This window comes from Natator depressus, chromosome 16 (genome assembly GCF_965152275.1).
Source record: "Natator depressus isolate rNatDep1 chromosome 16, rNatDep2.hap1, whole genome shotgun sequence".
Taxonomy (NCBI): Eukaryota; Metazoa; Chordata; order Testudines; family Cheloniidae; genus Natator; species Natator depressus.
In genome coordinates, this window is record NC_134249.1 from 6,897,716 (window position 1) to 6,924,371 (window position 26,656).

The window sequence follows — 26,656 nt, forward strand, 5'->3', positions numbered from 1 at the left end:
TTGTTTGTTTTCAAGTGGGTCTCAGCATTACCTTCAGCAATTTCAGATATAGTTTCTAAGGGGCTAGGATTTTCTAGTGCAAAATACCAATACAGAATACCTTCATGGTAACTCACTGACTCCAAAGCATCATTTGCTTTAATTGCCTAGATACCTGTGGGTATATAGCCATTGTCCGTTAAATCAAGGGTTCTCAACCTTTTTCTTTCTGAGACCTCCCCCACCCAACATGCTATAAAACTCCAGGGCCCAGTGGGGTGTGGGGAAAGTGGGGCTCTGGCCGCCAAGCATAGGCATATTTTAACTTCCATTTTTTTTGGGGGGGGGGAACAGTGGGGCTTGGACCAGCTCCACACAGAAGGGCCGAAGGATGGAGTGCTCCATCCGCCCCCTTACTCACCTCAGCAGGCCACCCAGCCTGTCTGGGTTGCAGCCGGGGGTGGGGGCGCACGGGGCTCAACCACAAATTACAACTCAAAGAGGGGTAGGGGGTTCAGCTCTAAAAGTTTGAAAACTGCTCAGGGTGCAGGGAGAGGAGTAGCAAGAGGCTGTGTGCACACCGGGGGTAGCTCAGAATGCAGGAAGAAGAGTAGCGAAGGGCTGTATGCAGACTGGTGGGTAGCTCAGAATGCAGGGAGAGGAGTAGCTAGGGGTTGTGTGCAGATGGGGGGTAGCTCAGAATGCAGGGAGAGGAGTAGCTAGGGGTTGTGTGCAGTCAGGGGCTGTGTGCGGGGAAGGCCCCCCCCTCCATGGTCGCTGCTCCCCGAGGGCTCTGCTGGCCCCAGAGCTGGGTCCCCCTGCTGAGGTGGCTCCTAGCTTCAACGAGGGCTGGGAGCTGAGGAGCAGCTGCAACCCCAAGCACCAGCAGTAGGAGAAGGGGGAATGCTGTGGCTGTCCTCTCTATGGCACCAGCCAGAGCAGTAGCTGCCCCACTCTGCTTGGCTCCAGCCTCTGACCTGGCCACGGGGCAGGACTTCACTGAAGTTGAGGGAGAAGAAGTGGGTAAGGGGTGGAGCTGTCCTCGGGACTGCCCCACTCTGTGTAAGGAACTACAGTTTGTTTGTTTGCGGGGGGGGGGGGGGGGGGAGAGCCTCTTGTGCTCCCCCATTCTTCCCCTGGGCTCGGGGCTTCAGCCCCACGGCGAGGTGTTGGGGTTCAGGGCTTCAGCTGTGGGCCCCACAGCCCCATGGGGGCTGCAGACCCCCCTGTTTAAAACCACTGTGTTAAATGATTAGATTGAATAACGGAGTTGTGATGTTGATGAAGAATGTGTGTCATAAATGGGATGTTACTCCCATATAATTTACCTTTTAACAAAGATAATTTGATAAATGAATTTTAGTCCAGCAAAGTTTTACTGATCCTTCCTTGAAACCATCCAGTTTCTGCTGTGATTGTGTCAGATCTCCCAAACGCTTAAGCAAGATCTGGCTGGGATGGTACAACAGTTGGGTGGAAGGTTTCAAAGGAGAAAAGAGAGTGCTGCAGGAAGTAGTGTTAATGTCTCAGTAGGGGGCACTCTTCCCTTTGTGTTTGTACTGAGCCAATGCTCCAGCATAACCTGAGAGGAGCACTGTGTTTCTAGAAGTATCTCTTGGATGAGCTATAAAATTATGGTCCAGGCTGCTTAGGGTCATGGGATCTTTCATGACCATTTCTCAAGAGTATGGGTATTTAAACCTGTTGTCCTGACCAATTTCAACCTGGTAATTACAGTAATTGCCTCAAATTTCTTCTGCAGTTTTGACTGGACATTGTCCTCTTCACTTGTCTTGTAGCATTTCTTTCTGCTGTTAAACACGCAACATTTCACAGTGATGTGGCTTCATTTTACTGTATGTAGTTTGTGTTTCAGTTTGCCAAGTGTTTTGGAATGCTTCAGAATTGAAATGCTTTATGTAAGTTGCAAAATATTATTTTGAAAGCTCTGCCTGCTTTTCTAATGCTTATTTTCATCTTTTTTTTTTAATCAAAATTGAGAATTTGTAGATAACACAAGTTCTTTTTGGCTTATAGAAATATATAAAATTGTTACTTATCTTTTTCACAGGTTCCTTCAGGTGGTTATACTTCCATTAACAACGTCCAGAACCCCAGTAACCCAGAGCCAAGAGATAAGATGGAAAGCTTCTTTCTTGGAGAAACACTCAAGTATATGTTTCTGCTGTTTTCGGATGATGTAGACCTAATCAACCTTGACAAATATGTATTTAACACAGAAGCTCATCCCCTTCCTATCTGGGCACCAGCATAGAAGTACTGTGGGCACCTTCGGCAGTGGGATGTTACTTTGAGTCACTTTACTGTGCAGGGTTTGAACTGGGATAGCAGAGAATTGTTCTATTTACCCTTCCTTGGTTTTTTAAAAAGTTGGAAAAGCATCTCTGATTTAGAGAAATCTGTCAGTCTTAAATCTAACTCTGTGCTTTAGCTCAGAGATGGACAACCTTTGCACACTATACTGCTTTGCCTGGATTTGATGCAGACATCAAGGTTGGGAAAGCAATTGCAGTGTGGACCCTGAGGTTGATAGGTCTCTGAGCAACCAGTGACTCACTCATGCCAGTCTCCGTAGATTTTGGTTAGATTTCAGGACAGCGGTAAGTTGTCTCATAGCACAGGATTGTCTCTGGAGAGAAGGATGTACTGAAAAGTTTGACTCCAGCTCATTCCATGGTATGAGCCAGTAATATCTCCATATGGTATGTGGGGTAGACGGAGAACTGTACCATTGTCCCAGCAAAAATGGGGATGTCAGTAATATTGATAACACTTTGATCTCATTCCAAATCCATGAGCTGTGCAACATTATGTTTGAAGAAAGAAGTTGTATTACAAAAACATCTGTAGTACAGTATCTGAATTTTATTGAGCACTTTGAACAATGTCTTAGAGCTGTGGCTAAAATGAATGAATGGTGGCAAATTGAGTACAGAACTTGCTGCTGATTTAGCTCAAAGTGGTATACAATTTTGTAGGTGTATTGCAATTTTTTTTAACTTATCTGCAGGAATGCAGGAGACAATGTGAAAAGCAAACAATATACATACATGCATTTATATATATATATATATTTGCATCAGTTAGACTCAGGTATTCTGACTGAAAGCTGCTTTGCAAGGTTGAGCTATAGAAAAGCTGGTGAGCACATTAGGTGTAATTCAAACTCACCTTTCTCAGATCTTGGATTTTAAAAATGTTATGTTGGATCAGTGAGGCTTATTGTTGTACACAGTAATTCCTACTATTTGTCTTACTATGGATTAAGAAGGAGGGATTTTTAATTCTTTTTTCTTTTTTGAAGTACCTTGTTTGAAAGTGTTATGTTCACCTATAGAATTAAATGCATGGATTCAGAATGTGGTCCTACTGAAAGGGTATTCTTCCCTCTCACTAATACTGCCAGTAGACTTGCTGTAGAGAGCTGTTTGCATGCTTTGAGGAGAAAACAGACCTAGTGTTTATGGATAAAAGTATCTTCTGTGAGTCTAGGGGTCTTGCATTTTTATTTCTGGAAATGAGTTTCAAAACATGAATTTTGAAAGTAAAACACTTTTCCTTTTGGTTCTGTAGCTAACTTATGCAGTCCTGTGGACAATAATAAGTTGTGGGAGAAAAGTGCTAGTTCACTTATATTTTAGGGAATAGTTTCCATTCCCTAGTTTACATTCCCTAGTCATAGTTTCCATTCCCACAGGTCTCAGTAATGAGAAGGGAGGTTACAGGTACATGTGTAAGCACAATCCACTCTAAAGTTGGGGCTGAGAAATCGTGGTAATATAAAGCTGACCTATAGCAATTCACTTTCACTTATGGATTTAACAGTAAATGTAACTTTCTGTTTTGTAAAGTAACCAGTGTCTTTATAACTTGTCTTGCCAGACCTGGTCTTGCTGGAGTAGGACATTACTATTTGGACCACTTTTTAAATCTATAGGCAGTACTTATCATTCCTTGTACTGATGATGGCACATGGAAGTGAAGAAACAATTACTGAAAATTATATTTCTATATATGTGTGTAATATATATATAATATATATAGGTACCATTTTTTTAAGTTTGTTGATGCTGGGAGTTGGGGATTTGCTGATATGACAGGTTAATGCAGAATGACGTGGTCCACAAATTCAAGAATTTTAGTAATCTTGGAATTCCCAAGGTCTCCCCCTTAAGTGCACATTGGAATTTAGAAGCCATACCCTAAAGCTGAACAGTTGTTTTGTTGCTCGATTTTTACATGGTTCATAAGAATTCCGGAGTATCTTGGTTATATTTAAGGGGGATTAAGAGTTAATTTTCAGGAGGTGAATATACACCCTAGAGCAGAGAACATATGCAAGGTTCTGTGTATCACTTAAGCCCTTTGTTAAGGTCATAAAGTGCAGTTGCACTCTTAGAAGCATTTGACTCTGCAAAAATGGCATTGTAGGGTTCCGTGTGTGTTGTGGTGGTGGTGCGATTCCTTCCATATCGCATGAGCTCAGTATACAAGTAAAAGGATATGGGATGAATTTCACTCTGAATGAATAAAGTGGAGGGAGGAGTAAACATTATCCCCTTCCCCCCAATCCTAAATTTCTATTCCAAAGCTATTGGTCTGACTTATTTCTTCTCTGGCTTCATGCTGTCTTAGGAAACTAACTTATCCTAACTGGTAGTTTTTGTCAAATCTTACCTTTTTGTTAATGTTTTGTTTAATATTGGTCAACATTCTGCTCAGGGTAGAACAGAAACCTAATGTCAGTTTGAAACTATCATTTATTATGCCTGAAACATGTAGGCCCTAAATAGTCTGACAACTGGCGATCTGATTGCTCCCTTTCTGACTGCTGAAGAGAAAGCTTTAATTGCTTATGTTGTGACCTGCTTTTATGCCCCCTCAAAGATACTTTCTTGCCTCTGATTGGTCTGTGAAGTTTAAAGGCGCAATACTCCACCTTGATGGCACAGCACATCCTCTTACTTTCCAGGCATGCTAGGACCAGTGCTCATTCTTGGTTGTAAAGTTTCCGTTCGGGTACTGTATGGTCCTTTGAACCAAAGCCTTAAGTGCAGTGAATATAATCCATCTACTTGGCATCTCCTTTTATTGAATCACTTCCCATACTCAAATAATGGATTGTTGTGGAAAGGCCATAATTTAATCCAGTGATGTTAAAAATTCTTTTGCTGCGAGCTGCCTTGGTTATTTTCCAAGAGCTTGAGTGCCTTGCCTAATTCTAACAAAACAAAACAAAGTGCACCCACTCAGACTATTCATTCGTACTTGTGACTGCCTCCACTGAGGAATAAATACTGCTTGGTTTGTTGTTTATGGCCACAGCCATGAAGTACTGCACACTTACAGGTGAGGCTAGTAGTGGGGTCTCATTTAGGTACCAGAGTTTAAACCAGGGCTTGGAAGAATATTTCTATTAACCCAAAGTAGATGTGAAAGATAAATATGGGGCAGAAGTGAAACCCCCTTTTGAGAAGCCCAACCCCACTGCCACCCCTTAAGTATGGGGATTTCTACCAAGGTGCTGTGCCTGGAATCTGTTTGGCCTCCTCCATATTTTATATTGTCCTGTTAAGAGTCTGATTAAATCTGAAGCTCCACTCATCCTCTCCAACTGCTGGGAGGGAAAGAAGCTTTGCCTTCCATTCTCCTAGTGCATCTGTCGTGAGGGGTTGAGGAGAAGGCAAGTTTCTGCTGCTGGAGGCTTTCCTATTTTTTTTTTTTTTTTGGTTCTTCACCTGGGAAACTACAGTACTTACTCCTGCTGCTGTGAGCTTTGTCAAGCAGCAGCCTGAAAGTGAAAGGAAGACAAGTTTCCTTGCTGCTCTCATGATTCTGAACAGCAGCAATGAAACTGATAAGTCTAGTTAGTTTCACGTTGCTGCTTGGCAGTCTCATAGCTGCAGTAGAAACACTGCATCTGTGTAGCTGCAGCCTCAAAGAAATACTGCACTTATTCACTGTTGGAAGGTTATTGGCACAATGCGAAGGACTACAAACTTCAGTTTTTTAAATGAAATCTTAAATACTATTGGAAGAGATGACGCAAACTTTCATGCTGCCCAGGGAAAGTTTCTGACTTGTGTGTGGATTTTTCAAGCCCTGAGTTAAGCTATTATATTCTGTAACCAGAGGCAGCATTTCTTACTGTTTCTGGAACTTGCCCCTACCCTCCATATGGTTGTATGTGATGATACAGTGGAATGGTGAGCCTTTTGGTAACAAAGCCACTTCAGTAGGTCTTAATCCAGCTGGGCAATTCATGTCTTGTGAAAACATTCCTAGTTCTTTCCATTTCTCTAAGCCAGTTACTCTGAAACTTTTTCCAGGAAATGGTGTATGGCCTTGCAATAGCTGTGACTCTCCCAGTTGCCTCGTTGTAGGATATACTCGATAACTAGGTTTTCACTGTATACCCTTTCCTCTTACCCAAGGTTTAAAATCCATCAAGGAAATCTGTACTGAACTGAGGTCAGATTTGTCTGCCACAGAAATCTGCAGCAGATTTTGAAGCATGACACTCCCCCTCGCCCCTCCATTTGAGGGAATTATTTCTGACAAGATGAAAAGTGAATTATGGCTGTAAGTCTCGCTATATATCTAATTTATCCCCACACTATATCATCTAAAAGCCATTACTATTTGATTTCTTCTATACTTCACCGACTTTCCTTTTTAGCCACTTTCAGCCCCCTTTATCCCCTAAAGAGGAACAAATCTAATCTGCAGAACTACTTTCCAGCAGGAGAGTGGGTTTGTGTGTGGGGGTGGGGGGGTGAGAAAACCTGGATTTGTGCTGGAAATGGCCCAACTTGATTATCATACACATTGTAAGGAGAGTGATCACTTTAGATAAGCTATTACCAGCAGGAGAGTGGGGTGGGGGGAGGTATTTTTTCATGCTTTGTGTGTATAAAAAGATCTACACTTTCCACAGTATGCATCCGATGAAGTGAGCTGTAGCTCACGAAAGCTTATGCTCAAATAAATTGGTTAGTCCCTAAGGTGCCACAAGTACTCCTTTTTTTTTTTTGCGAATACAGACTAACATGGCTGTTACTCTGAAACCTTTCCTTGTTAAGTTTCATATTTTAGAATCTTTCACAAGGTGCAAGAGGGTTAAAAAGAACTCTTGCCTCCTCTTGAAGTGGAAAGTTGGAAGTCACCCAAAGGGCAGAGAGCAGACCACTGGCCACCACTTGTTCAAAGATTCTAGCTTGGAGAGTACTTTCTAGGTGACTCACACCTGGCCTAGCTGCTTTGTTAATGCATCATGTGGCAAAGACAGATCCTAAGCACGGCCCTGGTCTCAGTGTGGTTCCTGCTTTCCAGGAGCTGGGAATGCTAGCAAGGCAATGTAATCAAGAAGCAATTCCTGTCGCAGAGCAAGGATAAAAGGTTGCCAAGAGAAACATCCACCTGGCCTTGGTTTATCTTGGGAGCTAGAGGTGGGGATTCCATTGGGGGAGAGTTTACTTTACTCCTTTCCAGTCTCTCCTCTCATCTCTATAGAGACATTCAGCACGCCTCTCATGGGGCACTATGAACCCTGCTAACTGCTGAATGCTTCAGCTTTAACCTGTGTGAATCTACATACTACTCCTTGCTCTATGTGGGAAACTTACTCCCAGTGCCTGGAGGGTCTGCTTTGAATCATGTGAAAAAGTATCAAGGACTGGCCTTAGTATCTATCTGAACCAGTTGGGGCATGATGGAAGCAGAGATTCACCAGTGTAAATTTAACCAACATAGCATTGGGTTGAGCAATGGTAAGAAGCTGAACAAGTACTGTACTTTGCCCACCTAAGTAACAGGAGCCTGGGATGATCTCTTGTTGGAGGCTTTCCAAATTCCCCCGCCTGACCCTGTGTAATCATTGTAAGGTGATACATTTCACTTTAAGGAATATAATTAATTACTAAGATGTAATATTTTTTCAGTCTTGCTAGTATTTATTGGTACACAGTATTTGCAGTAGGTAAGAGTCTACTTGTTAATGTGCAAAGATGAATTTATTTCACCTCTCAGGGTGAGAGAAAAATATCCTTTTTGTATCCACTTTGATTAAATTCAAAAGCCAGCCCGTGGAATTCTATCACATACTTTAATAAACTTGTAATTTATTTTAAAATAAATGTAGGTGTCATCATTGGAAATGTGACTACTTATTCACTAGGAATGCTGTTTCCTGTACAATAGCTGTTCACATGAGGATTACCTTAGCCAAGGCACTTGCTCTCCAAACTTTAGTCTCTACTCCACAGCTGACTGACCCAGAGATTTTTTTTTTTTAAAAGTAACTATAATCTTTCTGGAGAAACTGTTCTCTTCAGCTGAATCCTACAACTCACTGATCGTGACAACTAGTACCCTCACTTGACTTCTTCACAAATCACCCAAGAGAACTTTCTCCTTTTAAGCATTTCTTTGAAGACAGACTGTTCCTAGCTGAACATAAGCTACACGTATCCTGTAGTTCTGTGTGACACTGGAGATTGCTGTGGGCTGTGAATAATCATCCCTCATTCTCCTAGCAGGGCCCCATTCTTTCCTCTACCATTCTGGAAAGCATGAACATGAAGTATGACCCAGTTCCTGAGGAATGGTCTAACACTTGCAGGCAAGCTTTTATTCTCTCCTCCTCCCATTACAATCACATCTTTAGTACAGTGCAGGTAAGCATGTGACCGGTGGAAAGTGCTACTGTCTTTAGTCAATGGATTTGGCCGACTCGTTTTCTTTTGACAGACTTGACTGAATTTTTATCACCTCCATACAGCCACTTGAACTGACATTTTCAGCAAATGGTCCACGCACACTTAGTTCCGATGGCTCCCACCCTTGTGCTTTCTGGTACACACACCAGCAGCACAACATTCCTGCTCGTGGCTGGATGGATATCTTCACGGCGATAGACCCGCAGACATCTTCTCCCAGGCTCTCTCAATCCTAGCAGACTTCACCCAGTTATGGATAATCCTTGCTTCTAGGTTGCGTGCATCTGTGACAGATGGAGGATCAGCTGGATTATATCCTCTGCGGGGAATGCCAAGCATATACAATAGTTAGTTGTCCATATCCCAACATGAGCATACAGTTACTCAGAGGCCAGAGCAGCCATTCTCAAGCATCACAGTGGGATTTCATTTGTAACGAGTCTAGCTAGTGGAGCTGCAAAGGATCTAGTTTCCTTACATAAAACATTTGTCACAGGAGGGCTTCCCCTCTTGTGCGTAGAATAGCTCCAGCCACGGGGAACAGGGCTGCAGACATACCACCTGCTTACCATTCTGCTATGCAGCTTTAAACCATTCTAGTAGCATGTAACCCTGAGAAATAAGTTACAGTACAAACCAAAATAATAGCAGGGAGGTGGTCACTATGCCTACAGGAAAGGGAGTAATGGGCCCTCCCTGAGTTTGGGTAGTTCAGGATGGAAGACACACTACTGTCCTCTGCTCAGTGCTCAAGCATCTGACTAAGGAAGAAAAGCTTGAGTGGTGGGATGTTGCTGTGTGAACTGCATATAGGTTGCCGGGGCAGGGTGCTGGCCCTACTGGGGGAGAAAGAAAGCACTTTTCTGTAAAGGAGCTTGCACTGAGAACAACTTGGCACGAGCCCTGCTCAAGAGGGCCCTTCCTCAGTGATGAGACCAAGTGAACATGGTGAGAAAGCAGCTACGAACCAACCAAATACCATTTCCATGCTCAAGGAGAGGCAGAGTGAAGAGCATGGAGTTGGGTAAGGAGAAGGCTCTTCTTCCAAAGCAGTGTTTCAGCAGCTTGGTGGACTGTCTCCTGCTGAGGTTACTATTGTTTTTCATTGCTGGGATCACCCAGGCCAAGGGGGAGGCAGTAAGCAAAGGCTTACGGTTACCAGCTACATACCGGAGATCCAGATGATGAGCGCCTCTCTTAATGGTTATCGCAATTAGTGAGGAACTGAGGTTACTGTTTATCTGGAATAATAAAATGCGCAAGTCAAACTCCTTATACCAGACAAGTGTGTTGAACAAGGGCTTTAAAAATTAAAGATAGAGCCAGGAAGGGCAACAGGACACTGACCTGGTCAGTAGCAGGACAGGTACAGGTGTGTCAGGATCATCATAAGCCCTTGTCTTCCTCCCACTCCCAATAAGTCAAATGTGTTTTCTCAACTGAAATTGACATTTCCCCCATTACAGGTAAAAAGTGTTAACGTTTGTGGCCAGGCTTATTTCCCCAATAAAACCGATCTTTCCAGAACCATGAGCCTTTCAGGTGTTACCATGGCTGCATCAGGTTGTTGGGGAGAATGAATTCATTTTTAGTTTGCACAAATCTGATCTTCAGCAGCTAGAAGTTCGGGTGCTAGTGCTGCTGTAGCTCAGACCTGGGAAGAAGTTGGCTTTCCAACAGCAACCGGAGCTGGAGGGAGGGGTGCAAAAGAACTAGAACTAGCTGTGGGTACATCCCCAAATTCTGAACCAGCAGAAGCTAGTGCAAAGAGCGGTTATGTCTAAAATGAAGTGGTCTTTGCTGTAGCAAAGCCAAAAAATCAAAACCCCTCTTTGGCAGAAAGACGCAGCCTCCTTGATAGACTAACTTACCATTTGCCACAAGTGTTCTGGGGCTGCCAAATAGTTTAGCAGAGCAAAAATACCCATTTAACAGGAGGGACATGAGCAACTGCTGCCTGCTCTGTAGCCATTCGGCATTTCCATGGAGCAGCCTAAGGTGGTCTGTTAACACTAGACAGAAAGCGTGAGGACAGCCAGGCTAACAACTGGGGTATCTCGCACCTGTGCTCAGCCCATAGCGATGCAGATACTTACGCCGCCGCCTGCCCATGGATCCAAGTCTCCATTTGAAAATATGATGTTGCTTGCAGCTTTCAGGTCTGAAATTCACACAGATCAGATCTGAGGGGCCTCTTTACGCTCCAGTTTAGCTGCTTCAGAGTGTGCAAATGACAGTGGAAAATTTAAAAAATTCTTGGCAGTCACTTTGGTTTTCCACTTGTTTAAGTGAAGTACAGTGTGGGCTGATTATAGAAAACCAGGCTTCTCCTGGACTTTGCCACCACCTCCCCTCTATCAACATGTGCATGACGAGCACATGCTCAGAGCGGGAGGTGGAAAGGAAGCTGTGCCAGGAGGAGATTGCTGTTCACTCTTCCAGAAAGAAGCCAGTCCTCTCCAGCTCCAGCTCCACCCCAAGCATGACCTGCCTCCATGCTTTACTGGTGCTAGTCTGCTTTTTTGGTGCAAGAATCAACAGGGAGGGAGGAGGTAGAGTCAAAGTAGGAGCTGGGAAAAGCCAGCAAAATTGTTGGGGTTGGGGCAGGAGAGAGGGTAGGGCACAGTTATGGTCCTAGAGGGGAGTTGCAGTGGGGGAGCATTAGGGAAACGGGAGGAGAGACTAGTTGATTTGGCTGCAGTCCTTAAATAAGATCAGCTGCAACTGTACAAATCACTTGCCACCTGTAATCTGCGTGTATATTCATTATAATTGAGCAAGCCCTTCCCCTTAATGCTATCAAGGTATCCAGACCAGAATGCAGGGACCGTGGTGGGGAAATACACAAATGATGCAAAGGAATAAACAGCAACATGCAGCTTACCGCTGCCCCAAAACATTGTTTGCAACCAGTCCCTTTGCGGGTGCACGAGCCATTTGTTGAAGCAGTACTGCTGTCTCATGGCCTCGGTGAACGGGAGTTCGGGGAAAAAGTCGGTCACGTTGTTACTGCTGCAGGTTAAGTTGATCTCAGTACAAGCCTGTGATGGAAACGGGAACCGTCAAGATGGAAAGGGGGAGGATCTGTATTAAAGTCCACTGATTCCTCTGAGCCGCGTACCTGATAGTCCCACGCCTCGGCATCTAGGCCGATGCCACAGCCAGTCGGGTCAGAACATTTTCTGTACTGTTCGTATATGTCATAACACGGCACCATCCCAGTCGAGTTGTAGAACACTCCTGCCAAGCAGAAAGACAGAGTTAAGCGGGGCTGTCAACAGCTCAGTGGCTGCGCTACCCAGAGCAACCCCAAAGAACTCAAGCTGGGAGACCAGCCAGAGAAGACATAAGGAGATCGGGGGTGTGGATAGGGTAATAGATCTAGAAGGCTGTGTGCCATTCTGAGCTAGGCTGTAGTAAAGATCACAGCTCTCCATCTGCCTAGTCGTTAGATCAGCAAAACCATCACCATCTCTTTGCTGGCTGTGGGAGAGCCTTCTGCTCTGCAACACCCAGCATCTGGAACAGGCCCCCTAGGTCTTTTTGCCTCGTTGGCTCTCCCATCTCATTCCAAATCTGGTCTCTGCCCTGCGTGAGTCTCAGACTAACGCACTTCAGCTGTAGTAGAGTCTCTCACAAACTATCCTGAACTGAATTCTCAAACTGCACAAGGCTAGTGGCTGTCCACCCCCCAGGGTGAATGTACTGCAGCTTCAAGACAGCAACTTAAGCAAACTGGCCAATGCCAGCCCTGCAAAGAAAGAATTTTGTTTGATCACGGATGGAAAAAGGGAGGGTGACGTGCCCAGACTTGCCCAGATGAAAACAAGTACCTGGCCAAGACAAGCCAATCAGGCGTAGCATGGGAGCTGGAGGAGACTGGGCGCCTTTGTGTGGATGAATAATTAGCAGATAGAGAAGAGAAGGAAGGACTGTTCGCTGCCTGCCACTCCAATGACCTGCTCATAGAGTAGCCCAAAAGGAACACACTACAGACAAACGCCAGTGATAGTACTGCTAGCCGTGGCTCGGTCTCCTCTGCTGCCTGTTAGACTGAATTCTGGAGAGTCCGACAGACACAGCTCCCCAAGCAGTCGGACTGAAGGCTCCACTGAAAACCCCTACATGGGGGCAGGAGTCACTCCCTATAGACACCTGCAGAGAATTCCTCGCCCCTCCTGCTCACAAGACAGCTTTCAGAGGGATGTCGCTCAGCACTCAGAGCCTCTCTCTCACATCGGACACGTACCTGGCTAAACTCCTGGCTGGAGCATGCAGCCTCCGCTCACAGAACGCGCTGTGTGATGTAACGCTGGAGGCAGGTGGGGTTCGCTTTCCAGCACACAAGATCATTTTGGCTTCAGCGAGCAATTATTGCAAGATCCTGTTTGTTGGAAATGCGACACATGCCAGGAGCCCCGAAGCGAATGTGCAGCTGAAAGCCATCAGCGCTGGGGGGCTGAGGAATGTTCTTAACTTCATTTACTCCAACAAACTGGACCTCTCCCTACAGAACGTCGAAGAGACATTCAAGGCGGCAGAAACCTTGCTCGTCCGGGAAGTGATCAAGCTGTGCTTTCAGTTTCTGGAGGATGGCCTGAATCACAAGAACTGCCTGGACACACTCAACATCGCTCGGAGGCTTGGGCCAGAAGAGTTGAGACAGAAAGCCATGAACTACGTAGGGCAGCACTACAAACAGATACTGACTGATCCTCAGTGCATGAAGGAGTTGGACAGAGAGACCCTGTGTCAAATCTTAGACAAGACAGACATGGCGGGGTGCACTGAGCTGGAGCTATTCAACGCAGCCATAAGCTGGCTGCTGCATGACAGCGTGAGGCTGAAAGGAGCGGCAGATATTTTAAAGCGAATCCGGTTTCCTCTCATTCCTCTGCGGGATCTGCAGAGATATGTGCAGGAAACCCCCATTATGAGGACAGACTCGGAGTGCCATAGGTACCTCCAGGAGGCTCTAATCTACCACTCCCAGCTGTATGCTCAGCCAGCCCTGCAGACCCAACACACAAGCATCCGCTCCAGCTCCTCTATGCTGCTCGTTCTTGGTGGCAGAACCACGGACAACAGAATCTGCAGAGACATGTGGGTTGTGGATGAGAGCTGCAGTGCATGGAGAAAGATAGGTGAACTCGCTACGCCTGTCTACAACCACTGTGTAGCTGTGATCAATAACTTCCTCTTTGTCATCGGCGGTCAATCCAGATTTGATCCTGCAGGGAAACAGCCTTCAAACGAGGTACGGTGCTTAAGGAGCTTTAGGTTAGAGGGAATCAAGTGGTCGAAGGGAATACTGGGACTGGAGTTCTGTACATACAAAGGCTCAGGTGAGGTAAGGCCAATTTCCCCACTAGGTACCTAAAGTCAATGTTCAGAGGCGCTGAGCTTTCACAACTCCCACTGAAGTCAGTGGGTGTTGCAGGTGTCCTGCGTAACTGGAAAAAAAATCAGACCCTTTATTTAGCTGCCTAACGTTCATCGGAAAGCGCTGGCTTTGAACACGGCAGAGACAAATGGCCCTGTAGAGAGATTTTCATTTAAAAGAGCTGCCTGGCACAAGAACGTCTCCCTCCAGTTCACAGCACTGCTCAGGATGGCTGTAGAGTAATGACCATGTTGAATCACTCATCACTCTCCTGGAGAGGTACAAGAGGAGTAGTGTTTGAGATCGGAACGGAGTCATCTCCTCCAGGCTGGCCAGGGCAGGACTGCTCCTACACGCTATTTCCTAGTGCTCTGCCCGGTTTTAAAATCCCTCTGGCGACAGGGCTCCCACCATGTCCTTTGGGAGACAAGTTAGCCCAGTCAAACTCTCCATCTCTGTTTAGCATATTCCACTTCCGTGGATCGCATCAGAAACCCTTGTACGCCAGCCCCAAACCAGGCCAACCTCAAATACCTGAAGTAGCAGAACACCGGCCCACATCCATCAATCCTCATGGCCTTTGACCTCGGCTGCCAGACCCAGTGCCACTGAAACGGGATCGTAATCAGACCCTCCCCCGCCACAAGAATTGCTCTAGCAATGGCAAGACTTACAGTTTGACTCTCCTTTAAAAACAAAAAAACCTGTTTCTCTTGCCCATGTAGGGCAAAGACCCCGCCACGTGCCCCAGCTCCAATGTCTTCCCCCTGCCTAGGGAGTGAGACACCATTGTTTGGGGGGGTTAGCTAGAGAGTGTTAGCCCAGGTGAGCGCCCCACTTGCTGCCACTTTGTGCTTAGAGCCCAAACTGGTTGCCCCCCCGGGTCTCTGGCAAACTCTGTCCCCCAAGCAGAGTTAACAGGAAGGGGTTAGGGGGGCTGCAGGAAGCAGCAGAGTGCTACCAGCACTGAGCCAGCGTCCCAGCGGCTCTTCTGGTCTAGTCCCTTCAACACCACCCAAAAGGGTCAGCTCTGCCCAGGAGATGGGAAGCCTCAGACCAGGCTGGGACGCAGCGCTGGTCAGTTGGTGGCAAGAGGACAGAGGGTGATGATAACTCTCTGCTGAAGCCACAGCCCTGCTAACAACTAGATGCGAATTAACATGCCAGCCTGGCTGCTGTATAACTTTACCCAAGATCAAGCCAAGTTCTGTCTAGGAAGGCGGATAACACGGGTTTCCAGCTGGAAGCCTTGTTCTGACAGCCCTCGCTGTGGTAGTTTCCCCAGGGGTCAGGTGGGATTCCCTAGACAGCTCATCTCTGTCATGCTACAGCACAGAGCCTTGTACCAGGTTCCTATCACTTGCCCTGTTCAAATGAATAGCTCAAGAAACGCACGTGGCTTTCGCTGTGGCCTGAGATGTAACTTTGTGGAGGGGGCATTGCACAGATCTTAGCAAAGCTTTATAGCATTTCGTCCCTATGCGCAGACAAAGCCGTGCAGGTGTGTTTAGACGTGGGGCACACGAAGTGCCATTTAAAGGAACCATTCAGGCTGGAATGTATTAGCCCTCACAGCTGAAAGGGGGCTACCCTGGAAGCTCGGGGTGTGACTGCAGCACATGTAGACGTTCTGTGCTCCTTCTAATCTAGCCAGCTTGCGTATGGGAGCCGTCAAGCTGTGGCAACACAGGCTTAGGCATGGGGCAGCTCCCCCCGTAATTAGCCAGGGCTCTAGGCAGTCTTGTACGACCCCCACTAAAGCCCATGAAGCTGCAGCTTCACTGCTCTGGTACCCAGGCTAGGCCAATTAAAGCTAGATCAGGTACGTCTACACAATTGCAGACACACCCCGTGACTGCAGGGCATAACAGTTCTTAAAGCCATGCCTGTTGGAGGATCTCCCACTGCCTTGCTCAGTGACCACTATTCCCTCTACTGTGATCCTAGGTGTTCCGCTTTGATCCCCGCGACACGTCGTGGCTCCAGGTCTCCAGCATGCTGGAGAGGCGAACACGCTTCCACGCGGATGTGCTGTCCGATCGCATCCTGGCTGTGGGTGGCGGGACACTGCTGGGGAAGCTCACCAACACCATGGAAACATACCAGCCTGCAGAGAACAAGTGGGAGCCCGCTGCTCCCTTCCCAGTGCCAGTGGCTGATCATGCAGGCACCACCCACAAGGGAATCCTCTACATTTCAGGTAACACTGCTCTTGGAACTCATGTAGCTACTTTGCTTTTACCGGTAGCCTTAGAGGTCAGGTAAGACTGGATCAGGACAGTGCTTGGATGGGCGACTGACCAGGGAAATCCGTAGTGGTGTAGGGGGTACTGTTGGTGAATCAGTAAGTGGTGCTCCTCCTCCCAAACCAGTGCCTCCCGTTACATCAGAGGGCATCGTCTTGCAGAGAAGACTTACAGTAGGATCTTGGCCGGCTGCAGTCAAACATCCCATTGCACGTTTTGTCAGAACAGGAATTTTGACCGTGGTGTCTTGGCCAAATTCCAGCTGCTTTCCTTTAAGAAAGCAAGCTAGGGAGAGATTTCCAAAGAACTGCTGCATGTTTAGCCACATATGTGACATGCATTTGAATGGAAGATGTGGGACTAAATCCCCTGCACTGTTCTGGAATGCTCATCCTAGGGAGTGAGGCACAAAAAGTAATTGACGTGTAAGCTCTGCAGGGCAAGGGCTAGCTGATGTTTCTGTACAGCGCCTAGCACAACGAGGCCCCAGGCCTTATGGGGACCATTGGCACTACTGCAATATAATTTACTAATCGCATGCTCCATGCACTTGGTAAAAGAACGTTACCAAGGTTGCAAAGTCAAACACTCAAAAGTTAGAAAATGCCAAAATTAAGGTTGCCTGGGCAACCCTAATTCAGTCCCTTTGTGTGTAAGCACTTTCATTAATTACATGATCACCAAGTATTTCTTCCACAGGACCCCCTGCCCCATTCATCCCCTGCCCCAAAGCATGGGGACACTAGAATTTTTCAAAGAAAAAGCTGCCAGAATTTTTTTTAACATAGCAAAACAATGTATTTTCCCTTAGCCTCAATCTTGGAAACAGCGACACTGTTCTGGTTGGAATTTTCCAAACAAGGTTCAGCCCGAAGCAGACACCCGTCATGGAAAATTTCAGTTCAACCACTTAAAGTTTGGCAAAGTTATAAGGAACTGAAAACAGAGTCTTATAAATGGGAAGTGTTGGGCACCCACAATAATAGGCAGTGCTACCAGCCCCGCCTATGACAACTACCTAATGCAATGTATTAAACACATCTGGAAATACACAAAGTAAGCGGTTCCTTCAGCAATCGTTCACTTGGACATGTAGTACAATGTACAGTCATCGCTAGTCCTGTCTCATGTCAAAAGAAAGCACATCATCAAGACAATGACACTTATGTTATTGCTTGTGTGCTAGAAGATGATTTGACATTGAAGTAGGAACCTTTGGTTTTTGACTTCCATAGATTTTAAGGCTAGAAATGATCATTAGGATCGAGTCGGACCTCTTTGGTTTGATTTTAACTGTGCAACCTGAATGTTGCATTTAATATGTCATTATACTGTGGTATTTTAGGAAAAGGACACTGAAGCGTAAGACTCTGAGATCAGTTCTATTTTAGCGTCCAAATAAGCATACAAGCCCGTCTGAAATGACATCTTAACAAACCCTGGATCCAGTGCGACATTCTTGTATCAGCCAGAGTGACCATCCGACATAGGTCAGAAGGATGGCCCAGTGGTTCGGGCACTAGCCTTGGGCTTGGGAGACTGGGATTCAATTCTTTGCTCCACCACAGACTTCCTGCATGGCCTTGGGCAAGTCATTTAGCCTCTGTGTCGGTTTCCCATCTGTACAATGAGGATAAAGATGCTCCCCTACCTCCCAGGTTGTCATGAGAACGAATGCATTAAAAACACTGAAGTGCTGACATATCATAGTAATGTCTCATTGAAGTTAGACAGGAACACAGGACTGGAAGGGGCCTCCTGGGTCACTGAGTCTAGTCCCCTGCTATCATAGGCAGCTTCATTACATGATCCCATTCACAGTACTATCCCAGGGGGTCTTATCCACAGCTCTGTCCAATCATAGTGAACAATTACACATGCAATGCTAGTATGAGAACTTAAAACGTGCTGTATCCAAGCAGACAGCGTGGGGGTGAAGCGTGTTTACACACAACCTGGAAAACCCGGAGGCAAGTTTTGTGTCAGCCACATTTGACCTCCTGTCCTCCCTTTTCTTTGTCTCAAAGACTCTGACTTGGTCTGCATTCTTCAGTTCAGCGAGCATGAAGGGGTGTGCCCTGTCAAATGGTAGCCTCCTGCCTCAAAGAGAGGAAGCTGGACTCCTGCAGCCCTGAGAGACCCACGTGATGGGTGTCTTAGAGCCAGGGAATGGTTAAAGAACAGGAACTGGCTCAGATTCAAGAATCAGGCAAAACTTGAAAACTGAAAGAAGTTTGCACAGATTTCTTTTTAAATAGTCACTTTTGTGCATCTCTGCACATCCTGGTGCCTGGTGGAAGCAGATCCCCCAAGAGAGGCTGTTCCTGCTTCCTGGTTGGGTTGGAAATTACCTCACGTGCCACCATAAAATCTTGTGGGGGGAAAACCTGTTTGCAGGAGACACTTTTCACATCCAAGAGGTTTGATTTTAAAACCTCCAGACTTCTGGATGCTCATCTGGCACACACCACTTGTAACAACGTCCTGCCCTTCCTGGTGAGTAGGAGAGACAGCTGGGTCTTCAGGGTACAGCACCTTGGAAAGGCTGCATATGGAGCTGGAATGCTCTCCTTTCACCATGACAGGCAGAGATGGCTGGCAAGGCCCCCTAACGCCTGTTTGCAGAGTGCCATGAGCCTCTGATGAAAACAGCTTTAGCGGGGCAGAGGGATTCTAGCCACACTTCTCTCCTCCAGGGGGCTTTTCTGCTGGCAAGACCTTGAGGGAAACATACAGCTACCTCCCTCGCCTGCGGCGCTGGATCACTAACCGTGCCATGACCTTTGCCCGGTGCGACCATGGAATGGCTGCGATCAGAGACCGGATCTTCTGTATTGGAGGCAGGACTTTAAGTGCTGTAAGTTGGGATTTGTTCTTATAAACAGCCATATTGGGCCCCAGATGCAGGCTTTCTACCTACAGGTCCTCCTCTACAGCACTGTATTATTCCAGTTTGATGACTGTAAATGTCATTAATTTCAATGGATTTCAGTCTGGCCGTGTACTAATGCAGTGGTGAATCAGGCCCATAAGCCTGTAGAAATGCCTAGGTCCATAAAATTGTTTTCATGAGTTGCAGCCCTGTGATAATCAGATCCTAGTTACTACCAATATCAAGAATATTTACAGCATCGATGGAAATGTTTTAAAAGCCAAATCATCATTCCTCTGCAGTTACATCCTAATGCAGGAGTGAAACTGATGAGCCGATTCTCCTCATGCATGCCAAGAGAAATGCAGAAAGCAAGCAGAACAGAGAGGAGGATGGTCCAGGGAGTAGGGAGCTAGCTTAGAGCTTGGGAGGCCTGCATTCAAGTCCCTCCTCTGTCAGACTGCCTTGGGCAAGTGACTTAGCCCCTGTCTATGCTACAGCAGCGAGAGCAGCACAGCTAGGGGGCTGCCGTGGCATAGATGCTTCCTACATCGAAGGAAGGGGTTTGGCCATCGCTGTACGTAATCCATCTCTGAGAGGCAGTACCTATGTTGACAGAAGAATTCTTCTGTCACCTAGCCATGTTAACAGTGGAGGTCAGATTGGCCTAACTACATCACACAGGGAGCAAAGTTTTTACAGCCCTGAGCGATGAAGCTAGCTCAATCTAATATTTAGGTATAGACCAGGCCTAAGTCTCTCTGTGCCTCAGTTCCCCATCTGCACAATGGGGAGAATAGCACTGCCCTGCCTCCCAGGGATGTTGTGAGGATAAATACACGAACGACTGTGCTGTACTCAGATACTATGGTAATGAGGGCCATAAGAGAGAGAACTATCAAGTAAATCAGGTTTCTAAAAGCTTTTTCAGTTTTACTCATTGCAGGGGGTTAACATAGGTGAGGGTTTTTCTTTTAGAATAGACTGTCCTGTGGCAGCCTGCCTTTCCAAAGGATTCTCTGAATGTCTCCATACCCTTTAAATGCTGTGGTGGAGACTCCTCCAGGAGGGAATAGAATTCAAAGTGTAACAAGCAACCCTGCTCCGGGCCATGCACCATACTGCAACCACAGCTCCTGTGGTGTCCCCAAGCCCTCTGCCTCCAGCCTCTTGCTCCATAGGCAGAGGCTCAATGCATAACGATACACATGGTTTATGTTATTACTGACATCAATGATGTCTCAGTGGTGGGGCAGTTTTTCAGGCCTGCCTTTAACTGGATTCCTCTGGTTTTGTGCCTGCAGTTTTGGCCACCTGCATATCCCAGCATGGTGCCCTAATCTGCAGATTCAGACAGGTATTCAGGTATTTAAGTGGGTTAAATCGGTGGGTGCAAAAACACCAGCCCTTGGAGCCTTCAATGTAGAGGATGCGTTGATGTAGATGGAGCTGCGGATGACACCTCCTCTCCCCCAAGCTTCATCTTGGCTGCTGTTCATGACACAACACAACCCACTGTTCAGGGGCTCCCCCCGGTGCCTTAAATCTACAGGGGACAGACCAGAACTTGGGCTGTTTCAGCTCCTAGGTGCACTTGCTTTTCTCTGCATTCCTTCTCCATTTTCCAGAAAGGAACAACCCGTCTTCAGAGCCATTTTCTGATACCACTTCGGTGTTCCAGTTGGGTTTCTTAGGATACCTTCAATTTGACTAAAAGAAAAGGAGGACTAGTGGCACCTTAGACTAACCAATTTATTTGAGCATAAGCTTTCGTGAGCTACAGCTCACTTCATCGGATGCATTCAGTTTTTTTTTTTTTCCACTGAATGCATCCGATGAAGTGAGCTGTAGCTCACGAAAGCTTATGCTCAACTAAATTGGTTAGTCTCTAAGGTGCCACTAGTCCTCCTTTTCTTTTTGCGAATACAGACTAACACGACTGCTACAATGAAACCTTTAATTTGACTAGTTTCAGCATGGTAGCTGTGTTAGTCTGTATCAGCAAAAACAACGAGTACTCTCCTCGTTTTTAATTTGACTGCCACATTTCAACTCCGAAGGAGGAATCCTGAGCCCCCTGGTGGGCAAATAGTTTAAGAACACAATTTGCCTTTAACCATGTCTTAAGACCCAGGCATCACTCATTGGGTGGGGGATCGTTAGACTGAAAGAGTCCAGTGTTACAGTACCATCCACCCAAACTGTCATGTGGCAAATCAGTGTTGATCTTTGCAGACAGAGGAATGGATTCAAGTGAACGAGACAGAACATTACTGTCCAATGACTGACCAGTGGACCACGCTAACGCTATCCCCCTTTGACTGCTGCCAGTTCAGTATCGCTGCGCTCCACTCCAGACTCTATATCACAGGAGGTGGATTGCTGCGACGCATGAGTAAAGAAGATGGCGTGTTCATCTATGATCCTGATGGGAGGCTATGGAAGAAAGCTGGCTCCCTGCCTAATGCTTTGGTAGACCACGCCTCCTGCATGATTAAACTGTCCGGTGAGATGGCAGCTGACCAGCAGGAGAGAGGAGTGAAGTGCTCACCCAGTGGCAACAGCAGGAAGAGATCCACTCTCAGCTTGTTTATCACCAACAAACAAGAGCCCCACTCGGCTTTTTAAAGGGAGCAGGAACTGGATCCGTGAAGGAGCTGCTCTGACGGAGCACGTGGCAAATGCCCGGAGCATTTTAACCACTCTCCTCAATTCCTAGCCAAACGCTGCAGCTTGTGATTTAGGAGCAGCACATTAGCATGTTGCTGGCATGCACTGCTGAGGTGGCAGTGCAGGCAAAATGAAAGAGGAAGTGGAGGCATGTCCTAGCCACAATGCGCTGGGTTGGATACTTCTCTCTCTTTAAAAATAAAGAATATTTTCCCTTCTAAATCTCTAACATATGCAAACCTTATTTGAAATGAATGAAGAGGAAGTTTAGTTATTTTTTTAAAAATAGAGTAGTTCTAAAGTAGTGTTTTACTCTGTAAATTGCACTCAAAGGTTTTAAAATGTCAAAGATCTCCTTACAAGTCCCCTTAGGCAGGTACGTTAGATACCCTTCTCTCTCACCCCCGCAGTGAGAAGCCCAATATAAAACACAGAGATGCACAGATTTTTTAAGGCCAGAAGGGACCTTTAGGATAATCTAGACCCGTGGTTCTCAACCCGTGGCCCACAGGCCACTTGAGGCCCAATCAGCACACAGCTGTGGCCCATGTGACGTCCTTAAGGTCATGTGGGTAGTATATATCTTGTGTGGATGTGGCTCACATAACACAGAGCTGCATGTGTGGCCCACAATGGTAAATAGGTTGAGAATCACTGATCTAGTCTGACCTCCTGCAGACACAGGTTAGACAACCTCCAGCAGCGACTGCTGAATCGAGCCTGTAACTTTTGGTTGAGCTGGAGTATAGGTAAAATTTTCCAAAGGGCCTAAATGACATAGGAGCCTAGTCTCACTGAAAGTCCATGGGGCTGAGGCTCCAAAGAGCACAGGGGTATGTCTACAAGATCTGATTGCAGCATATATAGGCATGCCCATTCTAGCTATTATCTAGCTAACATGGGTAACAACAGTAATGAAAACATGGCAGCCCAGGCTAGCAACCCAAGTACGTACTTGGGGTCCCCAGCAGGCTTGTATTGTGGTTGCTAGCCCATGTCACCACATCTTCCCTACTACTGTTCCCCTTGCTAGCTAGGTTAAAGCTAGCCCTGTGCTAGGTTCACGCCTGCCCTGGCGGTGTAGACATACCCTAAAAGTCACTTTTGAAAAAAATGGGCAAGATCCAAGCTAATAGTTACGTCATGTGGGAGCTGAAAGGTTAATTCATTGTCTGTGAAGTGTTAAGGTTCCTGGGCCACTGCAGTGCAAAGTGTTCCATAGCCCCTAAAACAATATGAGATAACTCTGCGTTCGCAAGTGCTTCTGAAGGAGAGTTTCAAATATGACAAAGCTGATAAAACTAACTCACCGATAAGAGCTGCCAGTCCTTTAATATAGTCCTGGTGTGCAAGGATCTCGTCACAGCCAACCTGAATAAGGGACACACACACACACTTTGGTCAATTTCCAGATAGATGTTTTAAATGACAAGCAATTAGAAGTTAGTTTGGAGGTCTCAGTTTCACAAAGATTATCCTGGAAGCTTCAAAAAAAAAAAAAAAAAAATGGAACGAGGAAAGACTCTCCACTCAAACTTTAAGGCCAGAAGGGACCATCGTGATCATCTAGTCTGACCTCCTGCACATCGCAGGCCACAGAACCTCACCCACCCCCTTCAGCAATAAACAGTAACTCAGCCAGACGTTAGGGGACTTAAAGATGTCAAGTTATAGAGATGCCACCATTTACTCTAGTTTAAACCAACAAGTGACCCGTGCCCTCACTGCAGAGGAAGGTGAAAACCCCCCAGGGTCTCTGCCAATCTCATCTGGGTGAAAGTTCCTTCCCAACCCAAAATATGGTGATCAGTTAGACCCTGAGCATGTTGGCAAGACCCCCAGCCAGACACCTGGGAAAGAATTCTCTGAATAACTCAGAGCCCTTCCCATCCAGTGCCCCATCTCCAGCAGTTGGACATATTTGCTACTAGCAGTCACAGATGGACCACATGCCATTGTAGGCAATCTCATCAGACCTTCTCCTCCATCAACTTATTTAGCTCAGTCTTGAACCCAGTTAGGTTTTTTGCCCCAGTGCTCCCCTTGGGAGGTTGTTCCAGAACTTTACTTCTCTGATGGTTAGAAACCTTTGTCTAATTTCAAGCCTGAACTTGTTGATGGCCAGTTTATATGTTCTGTGTCTACACTGGCCCTTAATTTAAATAATTCCTTTCCCTCCCTTGGATTTCTCTCTCTGATGTATTTATAGAGAGCAATTATATCTCCTCTCAATCTTCATTTGGTTAGGCTAAAGAAACCAAGCTCCTTGAGTCTCCTTTCGTGAGGAAGGTTCTCCTTTCTTCTGATCATCCTCTGTACCTGTTCCGGTTTGAATTCATCCTTAAACATAGGAGACCAGAACTGCAGTATTCCACATGAGGTCTCACCAGTGCCTTGTATAATGGCAATAACACTTCCCTATCTCTAATGGAAATACCTTGCCTGATGCATCCTAGGATTGCATTAACCTTTTTCATGGCTACATCCCACAGGCAGCTAATAGTCATCCTGTGATCAACCAATACACCCAGATCTTTCTCCTCCTCCGTCACTTCCAACAGGTATGTCCCCAGCTGATAGCAAAAATTCTTTTATTCCCTCAGTGCACGACTTTGCACTATTAAATTTCATCCCATTTCTATTTCTCCAGTTTTCAAGATCCTCTAGATCTTCTTTCCCTCAGGCATTTTAGCTGTTTAGCTGCTTTGTAAGGGGACAATGGAACAGTTTTGTCCTCTAATTATAGAGTGGGTTGGAGGAACTGGCCAGGAATAAGCAGTTCACGCTGGAGCCACTATGCTGAAGGGCTGCAGTAGGTTCTGACAGCAGAAAAAGGTACGGGGGAATCAATGTCAGTTACAGCCCTTTCGTATGCCAGTGGTTAGCAGAGTTTGGATCACAGAAGGTGCTAGGCCAATAGCCTAGAGGAGGAGGCCAAGATTTTCAAGAATGACTATTGATTCTAGGGGCCCAACTTGAGACACCTTCAAAGGAGCTGATGGTCAGACTATATAGGGTAGCACAGTGGAAGCAAGAACAGGATTTGTTCCCCAGAGTTTGTTCCCCAGACCACTCGGCCTCTGAAAACCAGACTCCTCTAAGGAGTCTCAAATTGGGCCCCCCCAAAATCACTAGTTGCTTGTGAAAAATCTTGGCCTGGGGTTTTATCAGTCGTCGCCCTAAGTCCAACATGGGCCCCAGCAACACATGCTTCTCCACACCTTCCGGCATGGTGCCTCACCTGCCCGAGGAGGACCCCCTAGTGGAGAGGATGGGGAAGGTCAGCCTTCGTTGCTCATTCATGAGCTCCATAGCAAAACAGCCAAGTGGAGCAGTTAGGAACTTGGGTGAAGTTCTGTACTGTAGCACCATGGCCCAAGAGCACTACAAGCCATACACCAGAAACTGAATGAAGACCATCAATACTATTTGCCCTAGGCCACCTAAAAACCACCAGGACGCTACTGGATTGGGAGGGGTGACTGGAGAGCTCCGTACCGTGGTCCCAATCCATTGGGCTATTTAGTGAGATGGTGTGGATCAGGCACTGGACTGGACCTTAGGATACCTGCGTTCAGTTCCTGGCTCCGCTACTGGGTGACCTTGGACAAGTTACTTCCCCTCTGTGCCTCAGTTTCCTCATCTGTATAATGGGGATGCTGATACTGACCTCCTTTGTAAACTGCTTGAAGATCTAACGATGAAAAGCGCTAGGTATTCTATTATATTCTTATTCTAGTGTCAACAAAACAGTGTATTATGCTAGAATTATGCTAGAAGGGATATCCGCAAGTCACAGCCTGGCTCTCCACAGCATGTTTTCCCTGGGCGAATGGAGAGAGGAAGAATTACCACAGGACAAAGGTCAAAAGAATTAGTTGTCAGGAAATGTTCAAAAATATAAACTCTGGGGAACAAATCCTGTTCTTGCTTCCACTGTGCTACCCTATATAGTCTATGACCTGGCAACAAGGGATTCTGGGTTCCTCAAGGTGGTGGGGGTGGGGGCTGACCTGAGACAACTTAAAAGGAGCTTGATTGTTAGGAAGTCCAAGTCACTTGCCCTCTGAGAATCAGAACCCTTTAAAGGTGTCTCGAGTTGGACAATCAAAAAACAGAGGTTCCTAAAGTGATGAGATACTTTTGAAAGTTTAGGTCAATGTGCTTGTATTGTGTGTAATTTGAGTGAAAGCAGTTTTGCTGAGGCTGACCGCAGCCATCCATTTCAGAGCAATCGGTTTCAGATATATTTAGTGGCAGGACAAAAAGAAAAGAACACACAAGATGATATTCATGGTCTCAAGAAGGGGTAAGAGCTCTTCTTGATCCCTCCAGCACCCTGGCACTCACTTTGACTGGGTAAGCAGGGAAGTGACCCATGAAGTCTGTTTTGTAAGGATAGTCCATCATAGCCATTATGATGAAGGCACTTCGAGCAAACTCAAACAGCTGGTAGACATCTTCCTTGCTAGAAACCCTCTTGCAAGTGGACATTTCACTGCTGATTATATCGTAGGCTGCAGAGGGATAGAAACATGATACATACGCTCCAAAGAGTGTAAACTGATATCATAGAGCCGTGCCATGTTTCATTAATTCCACGTGGCTGGCTAGTCAGGAGTAATATGAAGCTATGAAAACAAGAACAGGGTTTGTAATACTACATATTAACTTACACAAGCTTGGGTATTCAGGTGCAAATATCACCCACTGGGTAATAACCCTGCATTCTTCCGCTGACCTAGCTGCTTCGGGCTGGGGGGCGGAG

The 26,656-nt window shown here is 46.3% G+C and overlaps 3 protein-coding genes across 3 annotated transcripts in view; 2 read left to right on the forward strand and 1 right to left on the reverse strand.

The window, feature by feature from the left end:
- The window catches only part of MAN1B1 (mannosidase alpha class 1B member 1), a 32,294-nt gene extending 26,548 nt beyond the window's left edge, over nt 1–5,746 (forward strand). The window contains exon 13 of the mRNA XM_074974077.1: nt 2,051–5,746. Coding sequence (XP_074830178.1) covers nt 2,051–2,254 — 204 coding nt within the window. The 3' untranslated portion in view covers nt 2,255–5,746. The remainder of the gene's footprint in view (nt 1–2,050) is intronic.
- Nucleotides 5,747–7,940: 2,194 nt separating this feature from the next.
- DPP7 (dipeptidyl peptidase 7) overlaps nt 7,941–26,656 on the reverse strand; it is a 32,407-nt gene continuing 13,691 nt past the window's right edge. Inside the window, exons 7-13 of the mRNA XM_074974092.1 lie at nt 26,239–26,405; nt 23,199–23,259; nt 11,839–11,957; nt 11,602–11,758; nt 10,814–10,878; nt 9,888–9,958; nt 7,941–9,036 (exon numbers count right to left, since the gene is read on the reverse strand). Of these exons, the coding sequence (XP_074830193.1) occupies nt 8,904–9,036; nt 9,888–9,958; nt 10,814–10,878; nt 11,602–11,758; nt 11,839–11,957; nt 23,199–23,259; nt 26,239–26,405 (773 nt within the window). The 3' untranslated portion in view covers nt 7,941–8,903. The remainder of the gene's footprint in view (nt 9,037–9,887; nt 9,959–10,813; nt 10,879–11,601; nt 11,759–11,838; nt 11,958–23,198; nt 23,260–26,238; nt 26,406–26,656) is intronic.
- Nucleotides 12,357–22,277, forward strand: LOC142000054 (kelch-like protein 13). Its single transcript, XM_074974078.1, has 4 exons — nt 12,357–13,974; nt 16,048–16,300; nt 19,043–19,203; nt 21,454–22,277. The coding sequence occupies exons 1-4, from the start codon at nt 12,922–12,924 to the stop codon at nt 21,844–21,846; spliced, it is 1,860 nt and encodes a 619-aa protein (XP_074830179.1). The 5' UTR covers nt 12,357–12,921; the 3' UTR covers nt 21,847–22,277.

Excerpts from the sequence above, each read along its gene's own strand:
- LOC142000054 (XM_074974078.1), top strand. The coding sequence starts at position 12,922 with ATGTCGCTCAGCACTCAGAGCCTCTCTCTCACATCGGACACGTACCTG. Across the intron at positions 16,301-19,042 it reads GGGAATCCTCTACATTTCAG|GGGGCTTTTCTGCTGGCAAG; the intron begins GTAACACTGCTC and ends TCTCTCCTCCAG. Across the intron at positions 19,204-21,453 it reads GAGGCAGGACTTTAAGTGCT|ACAGAGGAATGGATTCAAGT; the intron begins GTAAGTTGGGAT and ends TGATCTTTGCAG.